This window comes from Amblyomma americanum, chromosome 9 (assembly GCF_052857255.1).
Source record: "Amblyomma americanum isolate KBUSLIRL-KWMA chromosome 9, ASM5285725v1, whole genome shotgun sequence".
NCBI classification, from domain to species: Eukaryota; Metazoa; Arthropoda; class Arachnida; order Ixodida; family Ixodidae; genus Amblyomma; species Amblyomma americanum.
The window spans coordinates 9679745-9704314 of record NC_135505.1 but is presented as its reverse complement, the minus strand read 5'-3'; the positions used below and the strand labels follow the sequence as shown (position 1 = coordinate 9704314).

The window sequence follows — 24570 nt, the reverse complement described above, 5'->3', positions numbered from 1 at the left end:
AGGTTTGCGCTTAGGTAAATTGCAGCAGACGCGAAAGGCAGTCCGTGCTCCGTCAGGCTGAGCAGGCTCTCTGCACGATCGCAGTGCGGCTGGGCTAATGCCCGTCCTTGTCTTCACAGCGTTTAGATACCTTAGCTGGCCGCCTTCTAACGCCAAATTTCATCAGACGCTTTTAGTATAATTTTCCACTGTGAGGTTCCCGTATTTCAGTGCGATGCCGGCGCCCCTCGTGGCGGAAAAAGCAGACCGGTCGGGGAACGCGCGTCAGCCCGGGCCTGGAACCGCATGGCGCGTTTTCCGCGAGCGAAAAACGCGACGCACGGCAAACGCCCGCGTTGCCGCCGACGCGCGAGCACCCCCACGAAAAAAGGGAGCGGCGCTTTCGCGTCGCGGCGGCACGCACTCTGCCAGCGAGATAAGTACGAAAACGGCGGGTAAACATGCCAAGCTCACACGCTTGTCGAGGAGAATGTACATAGAACAAGCAGGGCAACCACATCACGTGTGCACAGCTTCAGATTTGGTACCGCCTACGCTGAGGGCATCTGCTATATAGCTCGCCAAGCCTGGCCACGTTTCATTTTGTTTTTGTAGTTGCGGTCGCGTACGTCCCACAGGACGCGACGCTTCTCCACTTACGTTATTAGGACCTAGTTGAAGGTTGCTTTGTCCATTTCAGGTGAACACGATTCGCGAACGAAATCACGGTAGCACGTGTTTTCTTTGACACACGCGCAAGTTCAGCCGAGAAAAAAAAAATTGCACCAAAGAGGTCCCATCGAGGTGCGCAGAGAGCAAGGCCATCTGGTGTCAAAACCAAAAACCCAAAATGTCACGTGACCAAATGCCACGTGACTTACCTGAACTCTGATTGGCGGACGCGCCGCGTGAGGCGTTTTTTTCTACTCCGAGTAGCAGCACGCGGCGGCGCGATTTCGTGACGGATCATACTGGGCACGCGTCAAAACGACGCGCGCGTCCCACCATCCGCGCGTCAATCGCGCCTGAAATCGCGCCATGCGGTTCCGGCTTTAGAGATGCGGCGAAACTGCCCGGGTGTGCGTCGTATTTTTCCTTCGTTCTTTGTACTGGCGGCGTTCAGTGGTCGCACATGAATTGATCCGTAGCAACCAGCGAGAGCACATACTTGAATTTACCAGGAACAAGGTGTTTCACGCCCCCACCTACGTCCAACGATCAGCCGAAGTCTCACGCGTGTTTAGGAAGACCTACATGTAGTCGCTAATATTACCAGATATGTAGATGACTACCTTGTCTTTTTATCGTTCTCAACAACCTTTCGAGTCTGGCCTCTCAGAATTACCAAAAGCTTTCCGCAGCGCCCTGTCCGCTGGGCCACTGAACCGAGAAAAAAAATCTATAGTGAGGCATTAAAAAGAACAAAAATAAAATTGTCTCGCTCGCTCATTGAACCGAGACAGGCGAAACGTGCCGCTTCGTACCACTCTGCTCATTGTTAACTTTTTAGCAGATTGCGAATTTATTCTACGCCTCCACCTTCAAGCAGAGGGCCCAGCAGCTCGATGGGCCCCCTGCGAGCTATAAGAAGGTATGCTATACAATCTCCTCCATTCATAACTTTCGTCACCACCTGAAAGCAATCCAGCAACGCGCCAACTTGACCTTTGTATTTTCTGCTCACAATAAACTGTCAAAGCTTTACGACCTGCCTTAAGCTGGAACCGCATGGCGCGTTTTCCGCGAGCGAAAAACGCGACGCGCGGTGGACGCCCGCGTTGCCGTCAACGCGCGAGCACCCGCACGAAAAAATAGGAGCGGCGCCTTCGCGGCGCGTTTTCCGGGTTGCCAGACAACGTAACTCCCAACGACATGAATTGTCCCTGCTACCGCATATGTAATATGCCCTTAAACTTACACAACACTGCAATAGAAATAATCTTTGTGTAATTACACAACGACATTTTTTTTCCGAAGTATATTTATCAAGCTTAATTTCAAGCAGGAAGAGTGTGTGCGAAACTGCGACTATGTACTTTCTGCATGCCAAGAGGTCGCTGCTTGTTTACAACTTGACATAGAAAATGGAGTGTCGGGCGCTTACTACAGAGCAGAAGAGGCGATTGCTACTGTTAAGAGGGATGCTCATTCTGATGCTGATTTTCGATGAACACAATGCGCGCACGAAACAGTAGCACGTGTTTTTCACGTGCGCGCCGGCTCTGCAGAGCGAAAAAAAAATGCACCGAAGAGGTTCCGTCGAGATGCGTAGAGAGTAGGGCCATCTAGTGGCAAAACCAAAAACCAAAAATTCCACGTGACCAAATACCACGTGACTTACTTGAAATCTGATTGGCGGACGCGCCCCGGACGCGCCGCGCGAGGCGTTTCTTTCTACTCCGAGCAGCAGCACGCGGCGGCACGACTTCGTGCTGGGCACGCGTCAAAACGACGCGCGCGTCCCAGTATCCGCGCGTCAATCGCGCCTGAATCGCGCCATGCGGTTCCGCCTTAGGAAGGAAAATACGTCTGCTAGGCTCCACAAACACGTTTCTGGCCATGTGCCGACGGAGTGCCGACGGACATTCATTTGACCTGGGATACTGCATCAGCGACCATATGAGAGCACACAGTACAATGCGGAGACAATGATATCAATATAAATCTTACTGGCATTCGCTGTAAGTGCTGTTGCTATACGCCGTCCTTTAGAAACTTTTCTGTGATCAGGAAAAGAGGTAACCTGCCCTCCAGAGAGATAACTTAAGCCTTTTAAATTAGTTCTGCTGAAGTGTACTACATCGGAGTTCCTTCAATCATTCTCACAGAATACATCGCTTTCTACGAACGTAGCCGCAGTCGTACGCTAGTTTTAAGGCTTTACGTTAGCTTCTAGTACAGTCGAGCCCACTTACAACGGCCATAGTTATAACGAACGCCCGCTTATTACGAACAACAGCTGTCCTATGGTCAGAATTTGTATTAAGGCAGTGGCAGTGTATCTCGATTCACTGATTTAAACATGATTACTAGCGCTAAAAAACCACACAAGGGCAGTGAAAAGATACCGACGGGACAAACGCTAGACATCAACTCAACTCAGTTGATGTCATACCGTTTGTCCCGATGGTATCTTTTCGCTGTCCCTTGTGTTTTTTAGCGATAGCAACCATGTTTCAGCCAGTAAATAGCACCAACTAGTCCGAGTTTTTTTTTTCATAATTCGTCTCAGATATAACGTACAACGATGGCCGCGCGACTCGGTTAGAGCGAAAAAGGGGCCGATAGAAAGTCACCCCCGCGTTCTAAAAACGCGCCTTTGTCGTCAGCGCGCATATGCAGACCGGAAAGCGTCTCCCAACTCCGCGATCCCCTCCTTTTTACGAATAAATGTGGGGACCACAATAAAAAACAACAAAAAAGGTGGAATAAAGACTGTGGTTAACAGCCGTTCAGGCGCACGCCGACGGGCTACAAGGACAATAGTGCCTTCTGTTGGAGATGAGGGGTCCTTGAGTGAGCTGACTCTTTCAGCGCCGCAGGTCCCTTCTCCGAATGACGTCGGACTTGGTTATGAAGGAAAGTGTACAGGGGGCTTATTTTACATAATGCAAAAAAAACAGCGCGAACAAACGGGGACTAGACGAAGAATACACAGGAACAACCTGCCTTAAGCTGGAACCGCATGGCGCGTTTTCCGCGAGCGAAAAACGCGACGCGCGGTGGACGCCCGCGTTGCCGTCAACGCGCGAGCACCCGCACGAAAAAATAGGAGCGGCGCCTTCGCGGCGCGTTTTCCGGGTTGCCAGACAACGTAACTCCCAACGACATGAATTGTCCCTGCTACCGCATATGTAATATGCCCTTAAACTTACACAACACTGCAATAGAAATAATCTTTGTGTAATTACACAACGACATTTTTTTCCGAAGTATATTTATCAAGCTTAATTTCAAGCAGGAAGAGTGCGTGCGAAACTGCGACTATGTACTTTCTGACCATAGGTCATTCTTCGTCTAGTCCCCGTTTGTTCGCGCTGTTTTTTTTGCATTATGTATCACCAACTCGCCCGCTTATCTATCCTGTTGAATTATTTTACATTATTTACAAGATTTAGGAACCCATTGAAGGGTGATGGGGGAAGGTCGGAGGATCTGAGGATGATCGAGGATTCCTTCACATGGCACTCGTCGTCCGCTTTAAAAAGGGTCCGGACCCTAGGATTCCCCAGGTTCGAGGAGGTCTTCGCCAGGTTGGGCGTGGCCTAACTTGCGCTGTCGTACACACACACACCACTTCACACAGGGACACGCCCCCGTCACATGCCTCGCCGGAGAGAGAGGATGCCGCTGGACAATCGCCCCCACCAGAGAGAGCGTTGTCTTCGCGTCCGAACGACAGTTCTCACGCTGTCAAGCCGGACATGTCTTCCGGGAAGTCCGAATAGGCGAGGCTCCGGCGAGCAGGTACTGTTGAAGGGGTGAGACACCCCTGCTCGGTTTTACCGCATGGTCGATCTTCCGGGAACAATGTTGTTTACAAACGGCAGCAGAGTCCTCCGTCTCGAATCCAATAAACCAAGCGGGGACCGGCCGTGGGAACCAAGATGCCTATCGCCGTGCAGTGACCCCGGCTGCAGGCGTCCCGGGTCGACTACGCAGCTGAACGAGACGGGCTGTCGCCAGAAACCTTACAGCTCCGCAGCCCGAAAAATCTCGAATGTCCAGCGTTGACGACCGCTGGGCAGGAAGAGATGAGATGGCGTCCGTGTTGGTCCCCTGGATTGCAATATCAGCGCCCCCAAGGCAGAACCCAAAGCACCACCAACAAAAGAAAGTGCAGGTGGGACGTTCCAAACAGCAAAGCACTGCCCCACCCGCAAGCGCTCGGAATTCGCCAAAGAATCACCAGTCTTCTTCCATTGACTACAGTACTTTAAAAAAAAATTGGGTTTAAATTTGGGTTAATTTTGTGCCGACTAAGCGCGAAACATCCCCTTTTGAAACTGCCACAGCCGGATTACTCGGAACAAAGTAAAAAAAAAACACTCACACAGGAGGAGATTCCTCTAAATTCTCCCTCTTACATCAGTCTGCTCAAGCCACCAGCATTTCCGTGCAGTTTCTTCTTCTTATAACGCACCGAGAAATTGTACTGTTGGAGAGCCAGACTCCATCTGAGCAAGCGACCATTTTTGGGGGACATCTGTCGCAGCCACGTTAAAGCACAATGGTCAGTCCAAATACAAACTTTGCTCCATACAGGTAACACGACAACCTCTGCGCTGCCCAAAATAAACACGCACACTCTTTTTAGGAAGCGCTTTATGCTTCCTCTCTACTGGTCAGCTTGCGGCTGATGTACAGAATTGGGTGCTCTTCATGGTCGTAGCCAACTTGCCTTAAGACAGCACCCAGTCCTCTATCACTGGCATCACACTGGACTATGAACTCCTTCCCATAGTCAGGGGTCCTGAGCAAGGGTGGGGACACGAGTTCTTCCTTCAGGCTTTTGAAGGCGGTTTCTTTTTGGTTATCCCAACTTACGTTAGTAGGTGCTCCCTTTCGCAAGGCGTCAGTTAAGGGACTAGCCCGCTGTGAGTAGCTAGGAATATATCGCTGCTGGTATCCGACTAATCCCAAAAAGGAGCGAATGCCGTTTTCGTCCATGGTTGCGGAAATGCTGCGATCGGGGCAATCTTTAACTCGGATGGGCTCCTAGTTCCCTGGCCTACAACGTGGCCCAAGTACGTCACCTGAGCGCAACCAAATCTACACTTTTCTGCCTTCAGTGTCAGTCCAGCCTGTCGTAAACTGGAAAACACGGTCTTTAGGTGTTCTAGATGCTCTTGCCAGGTTTCCAAAAAAATAGCCACATCGTCTAAAGAAGGGAGTGCAAAGCACTGCATGTCCTTCAGTTCGATATCCATGAGTTTCGAGGAGCTATAGGGGGCATTCTTCAACCCAAAACTAAGCATTAAGGGTCGAAAGGTGCCCGCTGGGGAGATGAAAGCAGCATACCTGCTCGCGCTTTCTGAGAGGGGAACTTGCCAATATCCTCGTACGAGATCGAGGGTGGAAATGAATTTCGCGCCGCTCACCCTTTCTATCCTTTCCTCTATGTTGGGAATCAGGTATAGCTGATCCCTGGTAATTGCATTCAGCTTTCTATAATCCACGCAGGGACGAGGATTTTTCCCTGGGGCCTCAACAAGAATTAGCGGTGAGGTATAGTCACTTTCCGCTGGCTGTACAACCCCTAACTCCAACATGCGCTGAATTTCCGCGTCCATTATTTATTTTTGCCACGGTGATACCCTGTAGGGTTTCGACCGTACCGGCTTATCAGAGGTGAGCTCGATTTCTGCTAAATAGGTCAGTGAATTCGCTCAACAACTGCTTTAGCGTGTCGACCTGGGCCCCGCTTAAGAAATCTGCATTCACGGAGAGACCCAGAATGCCCTCCACGTTGCACTAGCGTCCGAACCTCCCTTCCAACCCTGACTCTCGCTGTCCAGCTCTTCTGGTTCATTTAGTCAGATTGACGATCCCGCTGCGTTCCACGAACGGCTTCATCAGATTACAGTGATAGATTCTCACCTGCTTTCCCCTGCCTGGAACCTTTAGCGCGTAATTCGTCTCCGAAAGTTTTTTCAACACTTCCACTGGACCATCCCAGTGAACTTCCAGCTTGTTTTTTCTCGATGGCCGGAGGATCATCACGCGATCGCCCGCGGTGAAACCTCGAAGGTGCTCGTTTTGGTCATAATAGACCTTGGCGGCCTCCTGGGCAGCTTTCATATTTCGGTTTACTAATTCCCTCGTGTTGTCAAGGCGGTCCAGTAGCTGAAGCACGTACTCAACCACTGTCTGGTTCTCTCCTGTTCGTTCCCACATTTCTCTCAGCATTCGGAGGGGAGAGCGGAGGGCTCTTCCGTACACGAGTTCTGCTGGCGTAAACCTCGTAGCTTCATGGGGGGGGAGGCGGTTCGTAGAGCGAAAAGTGTGGCCGGCAGACAATCCTCCCAGTCTGCTTTATGCTCATCACAAATAGCGCGTAGCACCCTCTTCAGCACCGAATGCCATTTCTCTACACTGTTGGACTGCGGATGATGCACCGAGCTGTGTAACAAACAGTTTTATTCCGCATCTTTCTAGGAATGTGGTCGTCAAGGCGCTTGTAAAGACCGTCGCCTGATCGGCTTGGATTTCGGCCGGAAATCCTATTCTCGCGAACACTGACAAAAGGGCGTCAATTATTTCTGTGGAGCTCAAGTCCTTCAACGGAATTGCTTCGGGAAATTTTGTGGCGGGACATAGCATAGTAAGCAAGTATTAATAGCCTGATTTCGTTTTAGGCAAAGGGCCTACTGTGTCTATTACAAGCCGGCGGAAGGGTTCCGAGATCAATGGTACAATTTTCAGTGGAGCCTTCCATGTCTCTCCCGGCTTGCCCACGCGCTGGCATGCATCGCATGATTTTACGTAGCGTTCTGCATCTTTGAAACAACCCGGCCAATAATATTCAATTAATAGCCGCTCCTTTGTTTTATTGATTCCTAGATGTCCTGCCCAGCCATTTCCGTGGCAGAGGCTCAGAATGTCCGCTCTGTATTTTTCGGGCACGACCAGCTGATCAAATGTTTGGCCTTTTTTGTCCTGGCAGTGTCGGTATAGTAAGCCTCCCTTCTCATGCATCGTTATGTTGCGTCTCGCGATGCCCTCTTTAGCTGTATGGTGCAGTCTTTCCAAAGTGGGATCCTGCTTCTGTTCTTTCATTAGGGACTCCCTGTTCACCTGCAGAAGGCGATCAAAACTACGCGATATTGGAGATAAAACGGATCCTTCAGCGTTTTCTGCCTCCTCTACCGACTTAGTGGTTGAAGTCCCTGGTCGCTCATCTGCTCGGTCAGCTGTCTGGCTTGCATTCCTCGTTGGTTCCCTCCCCTCCTCATTTGTTTGCAACGATATGCTGGCTGGTGCATCTCTGGCTACCTGAGGTTCGGGAATCTGACTTAGTTGAGATGCGAGCTGACGAGTTTTCGACCTTGTCAAAGCTTGTATCACCCCGCTTCCGAGCTTCTGGCCTCTCGCGTAGCAATTGGTTTGATCGATTCGAGAAGAGAGCCGCCGCGGTGGCTGAGTGGTTATGGCGCTCGGCTGCCGGCCCGAAAGACGCGGGTTCGATCCCGGCCGCGGCGGTTGAATTTCGATGGAGGCGAAATTCTAGAGGCCCGCGTACTGTGCGATGTCAGTGCACGTTAAAGAACCCCAGGTGGTCGAAATTTCCGGAGCCCTTCACTACGGCGTCTCTCATAGCCTGAGTTGCTTTGGGACGTTAAACCCCCATAAACCAAACCGATTCGAGAAGAGATAAGGATATTGCAGTGGCACGGCCTTCGAAACTGCGGCCTCAGTGATTAGCTCTCCAAACGGTCCACAAATTCTCACTCTAGCTATGGGAAGGCATGCACTGTGTTCTTCTACTGCCTGTTTTGTCCACGAGACTTCTACCGTAAAATCTTCCATTGAAAGGTAAGACGGGTGGACAACGTCCATCGTCGCGGCGCTATCACGAAGCACCGTGCACGGTTTCCCGTTAACGTGCAGCTCGTGCAGGTATGGCTTAAGGAGCTCTAGATTCTCGGCGTTATCCTCGACGCACGAGAACACCAAACGTTGCTTTGTACACTTCGCTGCAAAGTGCCCGACACCATTGCAGTTGTAGCAACGAAATGGCCTACTAGCCTCTAACTCTTTTTTCGCAGCTTTGTCTGCTCCCTGTCTCTTTGCCTGTTCTTCACGCTTTTCTGGCGCTGTATACCTTCGTTGCCTCCGATTGCTCCTAACTTCTAGCACTTCGCGTCTTTCTGCTAGGCCCTTTATCTCGCATCGCGTTTCGAGCATGTGACGCACCCTCTTCAGTGCTCAACCTTCTGCGCGAAACGTACTCCTCTGCTAGCTCAGCGGCCCTTTCAACTGTGTCGACTTTTTCCCTGTCTTGAACCCACAGTTTCACCACTTGGGGAATGCTTCGGTAAAATTGCTCAAGGCAAAAACACTCAATGAGTTTGTCTCGGCTTTCATAAACCGCGGCTCCTTTTAGCCACTCTAGCAGATTCGTCTTTAGGCCATACGCGAAATCCGGATAGCCCTCGCTATTGTTTTTCATTGTGTTCCTGAAGCGCTGTCGGAAAGCTTCGGCTGACAGCCGGTACCTTTTTAGCAGGCTGGCTTTGACTTTTTCGTAGTCAGCTGCGTCTTGTGTGCTAAGTCTCGCTATGGCTTCAGCAACTTCACATGGCAAGCGTGTCAGAAGCCGTTGCGGCCATGTACTGCGAGCAAAATTCACCCTTTCGCAAGTTCTCTCAAAGTTTCCCTGGTACAATCCTATGTCCCTTCCACTTTCATAGGGCTGCATGAATCTGTTCATTCTATATGATTGTACATTGCTTGCTCTTTCAGGAGACCCGGCTCTCGTACTGTCGCCTTTTTTTTTCGATTTTCGCTTTCAAGCTGCAATCGCTTTAGATTTTTTTCTTCTTTTTCAGCTTCCCACTCTTGCCGTTCTTTCTCTTTTTCCCATTCCGCTTCCCTTTTTCTTTTTTCCTCCTGTACCAAATTCCACGTATCTACCAGCTGATCGTCCTCTACGTGTTTTTGAATTGTCTTGCATATTTCAGGTTTTGTAATTTTGCCCTGTACTTCTATTGACAGTTCCTCGCATAACAACAGCAAATCCGACTTTGACAATTTCATAAGGTCCATGACAACGCTTTCTCCGCTTTGGCAATGCTATGTTAAAAATGTCGTGAGATTACACTTTCTCAATGGACATACACTTCCCAGTGATTCTAGATTATTCTCTCAAAATCTGAAGCCTGGCGAATCCTATAGCAAAATGCCGAAACGCTTACCGGTTGAGAAAGCACGATGTCGCACGGTCCATCCCAGCTGCTGCCAACCAGTCTCCGAATGACGTCCGACTTGGTTATGAAGGAAACTGTACAGGGGGTTTATTTTACATTATTTACAAGATTTAGGAACCCATTGGAGGGTGATGGGGGAAGGTCGGAGGATCTGAGAAGATCTGAGGATGATCGAGGATTCCTTCACATGGCACTCGTCGTCCGGTTTAAAAATGGTCCGGTCCCTAGGATTCCCCAGGTTAGAGGAGGCCTTCGCCAGGCTGGCGCGTTCGTGTACACACACACACACACACACACACACACACACACACACACACACACACACACACACACACACACACACACACACACACACACACACACACACACACACACACACACACACACACACACACACACACACACACACACACACACACACACACACACACACACACACACACACACACACACACACACACACGCACGCACGCACGCACACCACTTCACGTAGGGACACGCACCCGTCACATGTCTCGCCGGAGAGAGAGGGTGCCGCTGGACAATCGCCCCCACAAGAGAGAGCGTTACGCAAAGAACGACTGTTCTCACGCTGTCAAGCCGGACACGTCTTCCGGGAAGTCCGAATAGGCGAGGCTCCGGCGAGCAGGTACTGTTGAAGGGGTGAGCCACCCCTGCTCGGTTTTACCGCATGGTCGATCTTCCGGGAACAATGTTGTTTACAAACGGCAGCAGAGTCCTCCGTCTCGAATCCAATAAACCAAGCGGGGACCGGCCGTGGGAACCAAGATGCCTATCGCCGTGCAGTGACCCCGGCTGCAGGCGTCCCGGGCCGACTACGCAGCTGAACCAGACGGGCTGTCGCCAGAAACCTTACACTTCGTATGTGCACGTTAAGCAAAACATCTAAGTGACAGCAGAGCCTAGTGGCCGCAGGGTACGGACACCGTTGAAAAGGAAAGTACTGCAAGCAGTCCGTAATCAACCGATTGCAGTGATATGTGAACGTGGGATGCATTGCTGGCCGAGCCGGTCACGTGGTGTCCGTCGCCTCCTAATCTCCTCTCTACCTTCTGTGCTGCAGGAAGTGCGCAGGCAGTAGACTACGTTCTGAGCGCGTGTGTTAGCTTCGCCGTTGTATCTACAAAAACTTTTCGGCGACCGGAAGAAAAGGATTCCCACCTACCAGCAGCTGCCGTGAAGGCTCTAATCGCGATTTGAAATATCGCATCCCTTGCTCGTCGCCAACAATGGTCTCGACAAGGAGCGCAGGACCCAGCTGTAGATCTTGGAACGTGCCGTTATTGATTCTGCTTATGCGCATAACTGACATTTTTTAAAGAAAGAAACGCCACATTTGTTTCATTGTATATTGTCACGTAGTAGTGGTGTCAGTCAAGCGTGCAGGCAGACAGCGAAAAGGGCATGTAAATGAAACCCTTTATTAGGCTGACTTGCGCGTACAAAGAACTGAATGACTCGGCGGCGGCGTAGCAACAAACACGCCGGCGGTCATCGAACAGAATGCCTGCCGCTCTTCGCCGTGATAAATTTAAAGCTGACAGCGAACTTCCTAGACAAAGCGTGCGAAGTTACTATAACACAATGGAATAACGTAGAATCGGCTGTGCTTGGATGCGATCAATCGAGACAAATTTGGTCGCGTCTTGCATCACAAACAAAGCGATTAAGCCCCGTGCCGGCAGCTTTGAACAATCACCAAACAGTACAGCGATTCGCTGCACTACTACCTTCTCAAAGAAGCATCGACCAGATGTTTTAAACAAATAAGGTGACCAGAAATAGACAAACAGGATTGCGCACAATTAACACAGCGTCCTTTAGCGCGCATAATAGGGCTTTGGTCGGGCGACAATATTTAGGTGTACGAACTTCGGATACTGCGAGAGCAATCGGTGTGACTGTCAAGTTTGTTATAAGTGGGCTCGGCTGTATTTTCTTTTCACTTCTTTTCAGCTCCCTTTTCCTTCCGCACCCATTATTCCTCCTCCACTTCCTCGGCAGCGTTCTTTCCTTTTTCTTTTCGATCTTTGAACCATTGGCTAAGTGCGTCTCCTTCGCTCACAGAAGTCTAGAAATTCTTCCTCCCGCTTTGTAGACGCCCTTGTGGCTGGCTTAGGCGGCAGAGAGTTAGGTGGGCGGATGAGATTAAGAACGTTACGGAGGTACAGTGGCCGCAGCTGGCAATGGACTGGATTTATTAGACATGCAATGGGGAGGCCTTGCTCTGCAGTGGGCGTAGTCAGGCTGACGATAAGAGAAACTGTCAACTGAACTGGCCTCTTGCATACTAGTAGTAGACGAATCGTAGCTAAGTTGTCTTTGATACCGAGACAATCTCTTTTCATTAAGCGTATCGTTAAACGTGACGATTAATCTCGTCCAATTCGTCAGGCAAGGAAAAAACCTTGCAGATTTTATACAAACCCAATGCTCTCAATTCAAACTGCGCTGTAATAAACTTAACGTGAACAATTAGTGTTGTTAGATTCCTGTCAATGACAGCGTTTCTGGAGATTTTGGCGAGGAGGAGGGGAAAGACTTTAATGAAAGTGGAGAGGTCTGCCTGGTTGATCCCAGCCCTACCTCCGGAAGTTCCTCGGTGTGTATTTCAGACAGCATCTTACATGCAGAACTCATGTTGAACATATAATAGGCAAAGCATTCACAATGTTCAAAATTCTTCTGGTGAAGTTTTGCAAAGACCCAAGTGAGTGTAAAAGAGCGTTTGCACCTAACACATATAAGATGCACTCTTTAATATGCGAGTGTGGTGTGGGATCCACGCTTGACTACACTATCGTATGCTTTAGACCAAATCCTTTTGTCGCAGTTGACCATCATTTTCTAATCAGCATTTCTGCAGTAAATGAATGATTTGGTTTGGAACTACTCTGTGGTAGACGTCTGCTCCGTGCAGTAGGAAAAAGCCACCGCGGTGCCTCAGTGGTTATGGCTCTCGGCTGCTGCCCCAAAAGACGCGGGTTCGATCGCGGCGGTTGAATTTCGATGGAGGCGAAATTCTAGAGGCCCGTGTACTATGCGATGTCAGCGGACGTGAAATAATTCAAGGAAGCCGAAATAACCGGATCCCTTCACTACGACGTCCCTCATAGCCTGAGTTGCTTTGGGACGTTAAACCGCCATAAACCATAAACCGTAAAGTAGAAAAGTTCTGTCGAATCTATTTCAACCTATCCAGGCTTGAAAAGCTCTGTATGTGCACCTGCGACATTTTGTATCTTTTATTTCTATTTTCTATCTGCTCGTTGTCATCAAGTTATTGAGGAGAGAGAAATTAGATTTAGAACAAATTTCGAACACTTATTTGAAAACTTTAGTTCCTCATGTCAAATCTGTGTGGAGTGAATGAGGGATTGAAAAACTTTGCGAACTTCCGACAGTATTCGACGTCGATCGAGTCCAGCGGCCGGGTCCAGGGCTCCGTCAGTCACGGCAGCAGCACATGCCCGATCGACCTGCCTGACTTCGTTGGGTATGCCTTCGCTGGACAGCGCGGCCTCGCAGTGCTTCGTTGTGGGATTTTGTGTATGGAGCTGCTTTGATTTTCATACTGCTCCAGGTTGTGTGGTATAGTGTTGATCAGCCTCCGTGCTAAAGAAATGTGTCTCTAGATATGGATTGTTAGGTTTTATTAAGAATAAAAACGTTTTGATTGCAGTTTCCTCCAGTGGACCGACTGCTCCCTGCTTATTTTTTCATGTGGAAACGCTTCCTGTGCTCCTGAGATGCTCCGGTATGCCGCCCTATGTTTGCGACATTGGATCGGTTCGCACTTAATCGACCGCTGCTCGGTTAGTGTGGCCGCGAGCTGCGATGTCAGCGATTTGGTTCCCGCGATGAGTGCCACGTGTTCTGGAGCCAATGATATGTCGTTCTGAGCTTGTGCCTCCTTGCTTCAGTACTTCGGAAGCTGTCCTGCGGTGAAAAAGAATGAAAAAAAGGTTAAAAGCAGGAAACTATTCCCAAACGATCATTGATGAACAAACAGAAAAACTCAAACAGCTGATTGCCCATGACAAGGAAAAGTACTTTTCTACTCAGCTACCTACCTTCATTAAAACATGCCCTGAGAAATTCTGGAGGCAGATAACTCCAGCTTCACGATCTCATGATACTTTCAAAGTAAATGGAATATGTGAGCGTGATGATGCTTTGGTGTCCACGGCTTTCAATGACTACTTCAAATCGGTGTTTACGCAGGATGACAGCTCTCTTCCCTGCTATTCCGTGAATTTGCCTTCAATTCCTGATGTTGTGATTTCCGAGGCAGGTGTTCTCAATTTATTATTGAAGCTTGATGTAAAAAAATCTCCCGGACCAGATGACATTCCCAACGCATTCCTGAAGCGTTATGCAGAATGGTGTGCCAAGTACTTATGCATCTTATTTAACAAATCACTAAATGAAGGATCATTACCGGATGACTGGAGAACGGCAAGAATCAAACCAATTCACAAAACTGGAGACAAAGCATCTATTCAGAATTACCGTCCGATATCGTTAACATCTACAGCATGCAAGGTCTTGGAACACATCATTCATAAACATATAGCAGATTTTCTTGAACAAAACAATTTTCTAACTAATGCACAGCATGGCTTCAGACGAGGATTTTCCACTGCCACTCAGCTAGTACAAACTATACATGATTTTGCGCAGGCAATAAATAAAGGAAAGCAGACTGACGCTATATTTATGGACTTTAAAAAAGCATTTGATAAAGTTTCGCATAACAAACTTCTTCACAAATTAGGTAATGTACTAAAAAATGACAAATTACTTGCATGGATTACAGCCTACTTAAGAAACCGTCGTCAGTTTGTAGTAGTAAATAATTCCCCTTCCCCTCCAGTTCCTGTTGATTCCGGCGTTCCCCAAGGATCTGTTCTTGGGCCACTCCTCTTCTTGATTTTTATTAATGACATTGTCGATAACATCTCAGTTTCTGTTAGATTATATGCTGACGATTGTGTATTATATGAAAAGATTACTACTACTGAGGACCAAGTACGGTTAAATAACGATTTCACTAAGATAATAACATGGTGTGACCAATGGCAAATGTGCGTTAATTATGATAAAACAGTGTTCATGCGTATAACCCAGAAAAAGAAGCCTCTTTTGTTTAACTATACTGCTAAAAACAAAGTTCTCTCTCAAGTGAATACTTACAAATACCTAGGTCTGCGGATCTGCAATAACCTCTCCTGGACAGAGCACATTGACAACGTTACAGCTAATGCCCTACGCAAACTATTTTTCCTCCGGCGTGCTCTGAAGCTCGGCCCCCCCAGTGTACGTTCACTTTCGTATAACACTATTATTTGCCCTATGTTAGAATATGCCGTCATAATCTGGGATCCTTTCACTAAATCTAACATTGCTAAATTAGACAGAGTCCGAAAGAAAGCAGCACGGTTTATTTACAATTCATATAACCGCACATCTATCACTGCACTTCTTAATCAAAGTGGTTTGCTTCCAGTCTCTCATAGAAATCGCATCTGTCGTCTAAAATTTTTATTTCAGTTAATCAAAGGTCAGTACAATATTGACACATCCAATATTATATCGTTCTCCTCAGGGTACAACACAAGACAACGCCATGATTTTACAGTAACACCATTAAACGCACGAAATAACACCTTTAAGTACTCTTTTTTCCCCAGAACGATTAAAGACTGGAATAATCTAACTAATGATGCAGTAACCCAAACTTCACTAAAAAGGTTTGAAAGCCACCTTTAACTTTTTTTATAATGTCGTACCGCTACATTTCTATGTTTCATTGTTTCTTGATCTTAAATTGTTGATCAATTGTTCTTGATTGTTTGCTTGTTCCTGAGGTCGTTTTTGTTGTTTCCAGAATTTATGTATTGTGTGCCCACCCCTGCGAAGGTCTTGTAAAAGATCGCAGTATCAATAAATAAATAAATAAATAAATAAATAAATTACCGCTTGGGTAGTTCCGACAGATCTCCGTATCTGAGCCTTATTTCAAAGTATGCGTGGCAAGCAATGGCCAAGCAATGGAAACCACCTCGGCTTCAATCACGTCGGCCCTGGTAAAACGAGTACATTGCTGACTCTATCGCGGCGTGGTTTGGTTAGCCCGCCACATTACGTATTCACGGTTATCGAGTGAAAAAAAAAAGACAAAGACGTCAGAGGAGAACACGACAACACAATACAAGCTTAGGAGAGCGAGTTGACGGGCTAGTTGGTATTGCATGGTGTAGGAACAGCGCTAAGAACAGGACAGAAGTCAAACATGGAAGCACAGGGACGGGCGCTGACTATCAACTGAATCTTTATTTCGGAGCACAAACATATATAAGGTGGCAGCAAGGGGGTACAATCAGGTATGCGCGGTCACATGGAAGCAGTGAATAGTCACGTCAAATAATGAATTTAGACATCTGAGGCTGAGAAGGACGGAAGGGAAGAGGCGATATAAAAGAAAAAAAACGATAAAAAACTGCACGATGTAGAGGGCCGTCACGCTAAAAACAAACAGATGAAGGATTAAACAGGATGCGAAAGTATGGCGAAAAAATGGGTTTATAAAAGTTTAAAACTCGTGGAAACGATAGTGAAAGAATAAAACCATTAAAAACAATAAAAATTGCTGTATGCGGCTAAAAACATGTAAAGAGGGCGTTCAACATTTCTCAAGTTTAACAGGGGCCAAAAATTATAAACTAAGTTTTTTGAAGGCAGTCAACGAAAAACGCCAGAAGCCAAAGCACCATGAACCCCAAAGAAGAGAGAGGGGAAAAAAATGTCTGCTAGAACACAAATACCCTGAGTTAAGTCACCTCTCAAAAGGTATGCCCAGCTGCCTTTAAGAACATCAATTCTTTCTCAAAAAGGCAGATGGACGGAGTGCTCACACAGCAGTCCTTGGCACGCCGGATTTCGATGGCTTCGATTATTTCTCTAGATAAGCGATCCCGTCCTTTGCCAATGATCGCGCACCCGTCGTAAACAGGGGGTGCAGGTGTCGTGACTACACTTTTTGCAATGTTTTGCAAGGTTCCCGGTGATAGCTACCCTGCTCATATTATTGTGGTGTTCTTGTAGCCTGGTGTTTATACATCTCCCCGTTTGGCCTATGTATTTCTTTCCGCAGGACAGGGGAACTGAATATACACCACCTGTGGCGCATGAAACGTGGGGATAGCCATGCGTCTGCCCACAGCCACGAGGAACCCTACTACTGTTAACTCTCTTGCAGAGTGAGGAGAGCTTATGGGGTGCCGAAAACACCACGTCCGTGCCTGCTCGTTTGCCAACTTTTTTCAGGCTATGGCTGACGTTGTGCAGGTAGGGTATAACGACAACTTTTTTGCGGTCGTTTCCATTGGGTGCTGGTGGACGTTGTTCCCGTCGTTTCTTATTGAGGCATTCTGCTACTGCTATAATGAGCTGCAAGGGGTAGCACGCAGCATGGAGGCGCCCTATCTGTTTATGAAGACTTTCTTGAAGCAGATTCTTACAGGATTTCTGAAGGGCGTTGCTGAGGCACAGGCTGATGATGCCTCGCTTTACTAACTTGGTATAGGCAGACGCAAATGGAAGAAGTGGCTTTTTACCTCACGGCTCGTAGGCCCAGCAGGTATGTGTGGCGGAAAAATGTAGCCGTAGGTCAAGAAATCTTATTGAGTTACTTTCCGGAAGTTCGGATGTCAGTGAAAGGGGATGCAAACACTGGTCAAACAGAGATAGCACATCGGGAACCGCAGTTTCGAAAGCTTCTTCGCTGCATTTTAAAAGGACGAGTTAGTTATCTACAAATCTGAAGACTTTTACTACGCTCGTGCCGGGAAGTCTGCTGGGCAGCAACCTGTCATAGTGGGCAAGAAACAGCTCGCTAAGGACGGGCGCGGCACATGAGCCTATACACACACCTTTCTTCTGGTTATAGGTCTGGTCATTCTATGAAACAAAGGAAGATTTCAAATAATAGTCCACGATACGCAGAAAGTCATTGACAGAAACCCCAATTCGGTTCTGGAAGCTGACTACGCCATGGTTGTCAATGGCTTCTTCGATGCATTCCATTAATTGCTGGTGCGGCAATGAATAATATAGATCTTTTTATATCAATTGAGATCCCTTTAAGGTTGTCATCATGATGGATGCTTAGGAATTCTATAATTTGCTCAGAACCGTCAACCACAAAAGGGTCGTCAATCGTTAATAATTTTAGCCTGTCTTTAATAAAGCTGGCTATTGGCTTCTGCCATGAATCTTTCTCAGAAACTATTACCCTAAAAGGGTAACCTGTCTTATGGGTTTTTGCAGAAAAGAAGGCATTTCCGGTCAAACGGTGCGTAGAATTTAAGGCACTTGCTAACGTGTCAAGTTTGGCGGTTTTGCATAGGCGCATGGCTTGTCTCTTTACCTTGGAGAGGTTGACGACGTCCTTCCTGTCAAAGACCGTCTCAAGGGCACTGGTGGCTCTCGCATTGTATTCTCCAGATGTAAGCACAGTAAACCCGCCTTCCTTGTCAGAAGGGACCAGGGAAAGTTCGTGGCTTCGAAGAAAGGACACGGTCCGATGCACCGGAAGCTTCTTGAGAGATGGCTCTGTGCTTGACCAGGACGTCAACGCCCTCGGAAATGCACCGGTCCTTGTCGGAGTCAGGAGCTCGTTGTCCTACTTGTCGCACAAGGCTTAGAAGTTCCAGTGGTGACTTTTTAGGTTCCACCGCGAATTTTGGTCCCTGGCTGAGAACATTGCGCACGTCGTCCGGCAGGTCAACATCACCAACCGTGTGCACAGGATTCCGGGTACCCGTGTGCCTCTTTGGTAGCCAGGCTCGAAGTTGCAGCAAATGTTGATGCCAAAGAAATTCCACCGTGCTGTCGAGAATCCGAGCGCATTCGTTCCTCGTTCCATAAGATGCTTGGCTGGAGTTTAACCGAAGAAACAATGCTTCTTTGTAGAGCCGGGATTGCCTTTGCCACTCCGACCTTAGTAGCTTCTGGATTCGATTTCTGTGTCCGGCTGACGGGGCGAAACCACCGAACATACCCAAAACGTCAGGGGGAAGAAACTTGTGGCGGATGCAAAAGGATAAAGTCCGGGACCGGCAAACTGCAAGAGCAGCGACTGAGACCAGAAGACTAGGATCCGAGATGAGACAGTCGACAGAGCCCGAGAAACAAGAAATGAAGTTTAGGAGAGTGAGTTGACGGGCTAGTTGGTATTGCATGGTGTAGGAACAGCGCTAACAGGACAGAAGTCAAACATGGAAGAACAGGGACGGGCGCTGACTATCAACTGAATCTTTATTTCGGAGCACAAACATATATAAGGTGGCAGCAAGGCGGTACAATCAGGTATGCGCGGTCACATGGAAACAGTGAATAGTCACGTCAAATAATGAATTTAGACATCTGAGGCTGAGAAGTACGGAAGGGAAGAGGCGATATAACAGACTAAAACCGATAAAAAACTGCACGGTGTAGAGGGCAGTCACGCGAACTAAGAACAAACAGATGAAGGATTAAACAGGATGAGAAAGCATGGCGAAAAAATGGGTTTATAAAGGTTTAAAACTCGTGGAAACGATAGTGAAAGAATAAAACCATTAAAAACAATAACAATTGCTGTGTGCGGCTAAAAACATGTAAAGAGGGCGTTCAACATTTCTCAAGTTTAACAAGGGCCAAAAGTTAAAAAGACTAAAAAGTTTTTTGAAGGCAGTCAACGAAAAACGCCAAAAACCAAAGCACCATGAACCCCAAAGAACAAGAGAAAGGGGAAAAAATGTCTGCTAGAACACAAATACCCTGAGTTAAGTCACCTCTCAAAAGGTATGCTCTGCTGCCTTTAAGAACATCAATTCTTTCTCAGAAAGGCAGATGGACGGAGTGCTCACACAGCAGCCCTTGGCACGCCGGATTTCGATGGCTTCGATTACTTCTGTAGATAAGCGATCCCGTCCTTTTAAAATGCAGCGAAGAAGCTTTCGAAACTGCGGTTCCCGATGTGCTATCTCTGTTTCACCAGTGTTTGCATCCCCTTTCACTGACATCCGACCTTCCGGAAAGTAACTCAATAAGATTTCTTGACCTACGGCTACATTTTTCCGCCACACATACCTCCTGGGCCTACGAGCCGCGAGGCAAAAAGCCACTTCTTCCATTTGCGTCTGCCCATACCAAGTTAGTAAAGCGAGGCATCATCAGCCTGTGCATCAGCAACGCCCTTCAGAAATCCTGTGAGAATCTGCTTCAAGAAAGTCTTCATAAACAGATAGGGCGCCTCCATGCTGCGTGCTACCCCTTGCAGCTCATTATAGCAGTAGCAGAATGCCTCAATAAGAAACGGCGGGAACAACGTCCACCAGCACCCAATGGAAACGACCGCAAAAATTTGTCGTTATACCCTACCTGCACAACGTCAGCCATAGCCTGAAAAAAGTTGGCAAACGAGCAGGCACGGACGTGGTGTTTTCGGCACCCCATAAGCTCTCCTCACTCTGCAAGAGAGTTAATCGTAGTAGAGTTCCTCGTGGCTGTGGGCAGACGCATGGCAATCCCCACGTTTCATGCGCCACAGGTGTTGTATGTTCAGTTCCCCTGTCCTGCGGAAAGAAATACATAGGCCAAACGGGGAGATGTATAAACACCATGCTACAAGAACACCACAATAATATGAGCAGGGTAGCTATCACCGGGAACCTTGCAAAACATTGCAAAAAGTGTAATTACGACACCTGCACCCCTGTTTACGACGGGTGCGCGATCATTGGCAAAGGACGGGATCGCTTATCTAGAGAAATAATCGAAGCCATCGAAATCCGGCGTGCCAAGGACTGCTGTGGGAGCACTCCGTCCATCTGCCTTTCTGAGAAAGAATTGACGTTCTTAAAGGCAGCTGGGCATACCTTTTGAGAGGTGACTTAACTCGGGGTATTTGTGTTCTAGCAGACATTTTTTCCCCTCTCTCTTGTTCTTTGGGGTTCATGGTGCTTTGGTTTTTGGCGTTTTTCGTTGACTGCCTTCAAAAAACTTTTTAATCTTTTTAATTTTTGGCTTCTGTTAAACTTGAGAAATGTTGAACACCCTCTTTACATGTTTTTAGCCGCACACAGCAATTTTTATTGTTTTTAATGGTTTTATTCTTTCACTATCGTTTCCACGAGTTTTAAACATTTATAAACCCATTTTTTCGCCATACTTTCGCATCCTGTTCAATCCTTCATCTGTTTGTTCTTAGTTCGCGTGACGGCCCTCTACACCGTGCAGTTTTTTATCGGTTTTTTCTGTTATATCGCCTCTTCCCTTCCGTCCTTCTCAGCCTCAGATGTCTAAATTCATTATTTGACGTGACTATTCACTGTTTCCATGTGACCGCGCATACCTGATTGTACCCCCTTGCTGTGCCACCTTATATATGTTTGTGCTCCGAAATAAAGATTCAGTTGATAGTCAGCGCCCGTCCCTGTGCTTCCATGTTTGACTTCTGTCCTGTTCTTAGCGCTGTTCCTACACCACACAATACAAGCGCTAGTTTTTTTTTTGCGCTCGTTAACCATGAATACGCGCCGACTAGCCAAACTTCTCACGTTAACGCACGTCTACGCAGGTGTAGTCTAGTTGGCCAGCGATTAATGTTCCATAGGTTTTTAGGGCCCGTGCCTCTCTCAAGCCTTGATGGAGTTATGGGTGTATGTGCCGTAGTATGGGCCGTGGGTGAGACTGACAATGGTCTCCTTGATCTTGTGGATGCTGTCCTGCGGTACCTCAGCCTGGAGCGTGAGGCGCATCCGGTTTAGGCCTGCAGAAGGCGTTCTTTCTTGGCCAGGAATTGGGCTTGTTTTTGTTCAGCGAGGAGTTGGACGGGCCCAGAACATTCAGTTTCGCACCGGAGGTACATATGGGGAGGCCAAAAGCCCGTCTTGAAAACTTTCCATAAAATGGCTCCCAGTTCACCTTCCGCCTTTGTGAGGTTAAGGTTTGCAAGGTGGAAATAACTAGAAAAATAACAATGGGCTGGAGCGCATTTGGCAGGTTGTCCCAGATCATGAATGGCAGTTCACCGATATACCTCAAGAGAAAAGTGTACAAAAGATGTGTACTACCAGTACTCACCTATGAGGCAGAAACTTGGAGGCTAACGAAAAAAGTTCAACGTAAGCTAAAGACAACGCAGCGAGTCATGGAAATTAAAATGATAGGTGTAACGTTAACAGACCCAAAGCGGGCAGATTGGGTAAGTGAACAAACGCGGGTTAACAGCATCCTAGTCGAAATCAAGAGGAAGAAATGGGCTTGGGCAGGGAATGTACAATGTAATGCGAAGGCAAGATAACCGCTGGTCTTTAAAGGTAACGAAGTGGATCCCATGAGAAGGCAAGTGTAGGCGGCGGCGGCAGAAAGTTTGGTGCGCGGATGAGACGAAGAAGTTTCTGGGGATGCGGTGGCCGCAGCTGGCAAAGGGAACCGTAAATAGAGAGACATGGGAGAGGCCTTCGCCCTCCAGTGGGCGTAGTCAGGCTGATGATGATGATGATGGTGATGAAGTCGATGATATATATATGATGGGGATGGGGGTGTTCGCGATTTATCTTTTGTATTTTTTACTTCCCTTTTCATGGTATTTTCTTGTCGCCTCCAACTCGCATCCTTGTTTTTTTTGCATCTTCTTCTTGGGCACCTTGATCATTTCGTCGCCTGCCCTTTTTTGTGCGCTAGGAAATAAAAATTACGGAAGGCAGTTAACACTACTTACGTACCTCCACTTTGAGTGCGAAGGCATTCTCATCGTGAGCTCTCTTGCGAGGTTCATTAAAGATTCTTTCCTTTCAATGGCACGCCTACCCATTAGCCTATATCGTAAGGCAACTCACATACAAGGTTCGTCTTTTTCGCCAAGAAGAAAGCAGTGCTCGCTTCGCGATCTAAAATTCCTGGGTTCAATTTTCCGCCTCTTCGGAAGAAATTTTGTTTCATTGCCTGGTCACGTGGGTTTTGAGACTCCTCTAATTCTGGACGTCGGGTTTCTTTGACGGCGAGGGATATAAAGCTTTCGCATTAAAACTTCCAGCATACAGGCAGGGCTCGTGGGTGTGCCTTGTTGTTCCCGTACTGTTTATCCGTCGCTATGCTTCTCTGAATAGCCCAAAACGGCACCAAACCACTGCAACCATCCTGAAAACTTTCCCACGGCCTCTCCAACTCAGGTGGCTGCGACAATCCCGACGCACTTGCTCCGGCGCCCACTGGCGGCGCTGCCTGTGTTACCGCGAGTGCTGCCCCCTGGGTTCCTGGCCCCTGCCCCCTGTGCATTAGCAACATACACATCCCAGCAACCATTTTAACTCGCAGAGCCGCTGCGAATTAGCTTTTTGAATTGAATCCCAGTTTCAAAGATGGGAACTCTTGGTGCTTACGCAGCGTCCCCCGCTTCTAGAAGAGTGCGGTGAGGGGCTAGTTGGTACGACATTATGGAAACAATGAATAACTGCGCAAAGCCTGCGTTTGTCTCGTGTGTTTCTTCTCTCTTGTCCCGTCCTTTTTGCGCGGTTATTCAATGTCTCCATTTCACCTGAAAGATTTGAGCCCAAGGGACAAAAAAAAAACACGCTAGGCGACAGACACCGCAGAGTAGTACTGCAGCTTAAAGTGTACGTCGTTTTTGTATGTGGTACGGCCCACCGTTTATAAAGCTTGTACGGCCTCTCATCTCTTAAGGGCGAATAAATGTCAAGTAAAGCAAACAGTATTTGTTCTTTCACTTAAGTAGACCCTATATAACGGTTACCCGCCCGTCTTTCCTTTGCCCAAAATGCAGCTAGCGCAGTGGTCGTCCCATGTGCGGGCGTCGCGTCGGACATGCTGGGGCGGCGGCCGGTTCTTCTGCTTGCTCTGGTGGTTCTCGTGGGCTCGGGAGTGGCGACATGCCTGGCTGCCTCAGCGGAGTGGTACCTGGTGCTGCGCTCCCTGTCGGCGGCCGCTGGCAGCGCCATGGAGGTCATTTCGTTCATTTTGCTCTTCGAGTCCACGCAACCCGGACCCCGATCACCATTCTGCGCTCTGGCCGTGTGCTGGCCCACTGTGCTCGCGCCCATCTACGTAGGCAGCGTCGCCTTCCTTGCTCAGGTCCCTACACTTTTCCATGGGTGACTGAAAGAATTGCATGCCTTATTTTTCTTACTCTATTTACGCTAGTGTCCTCTTTATATAGAAATCCTCATTGTGTGTGGGAGGTGCGAATTTTTATCAGTAGTGCAACATCATGTACAAGACTAAATACACCTCCACATATCATCTACCACCACCTTGCAGAAGCCTCCGCGTGAAAGGAAAGTGACGGCGAAGTCAAATTGAAAGACGCAATAGGATGACGAATATTGCAAAAGCAAAACATTCTTGACACAGATTGGTCGCATCAGATCGTATGCTTGCTGCGAACACTACCACAGCAGGCAAAAGGCCGTTCCCTGGGCTTTGCTTCCCCTTTGCAGTGCGCAATCAGAGGGTGGTTAGGAGGAGGGAGAGTGTGGCGAGAGTGCAGATTGTATGTAGCACGGTCCTTACGCGTCGGTTGATGTACCGCTCGAGGAGATATGTGGCCAAATCACTGCGCAAAAATTTTTGC

The 24570-nt window shown here is 48.0% G+C and overlaps 1 protein-coding gene across 1 annotated transcript in view; it reads left to right on the top strand.

Moving 5' to 3' along the window:
- The window catches only part of LOC144104976 (solute carrier family 22 member 7-like), a 180015-nt gene that overhangs the window by 15191 nt on the left and 140254 nt on the right, over positions 1-24570 (top strand). Inside the window, exon 3 of the mRNA XM_077638201.1 lies at positions 23764-24071. Within this exon, the coding sequence (XP_077494327.1) occupies positions 23764-24071 (308 nt within the window). The remainder of the gene's footprint in view (positions 1-23763; positions 24072-24570) is intronic.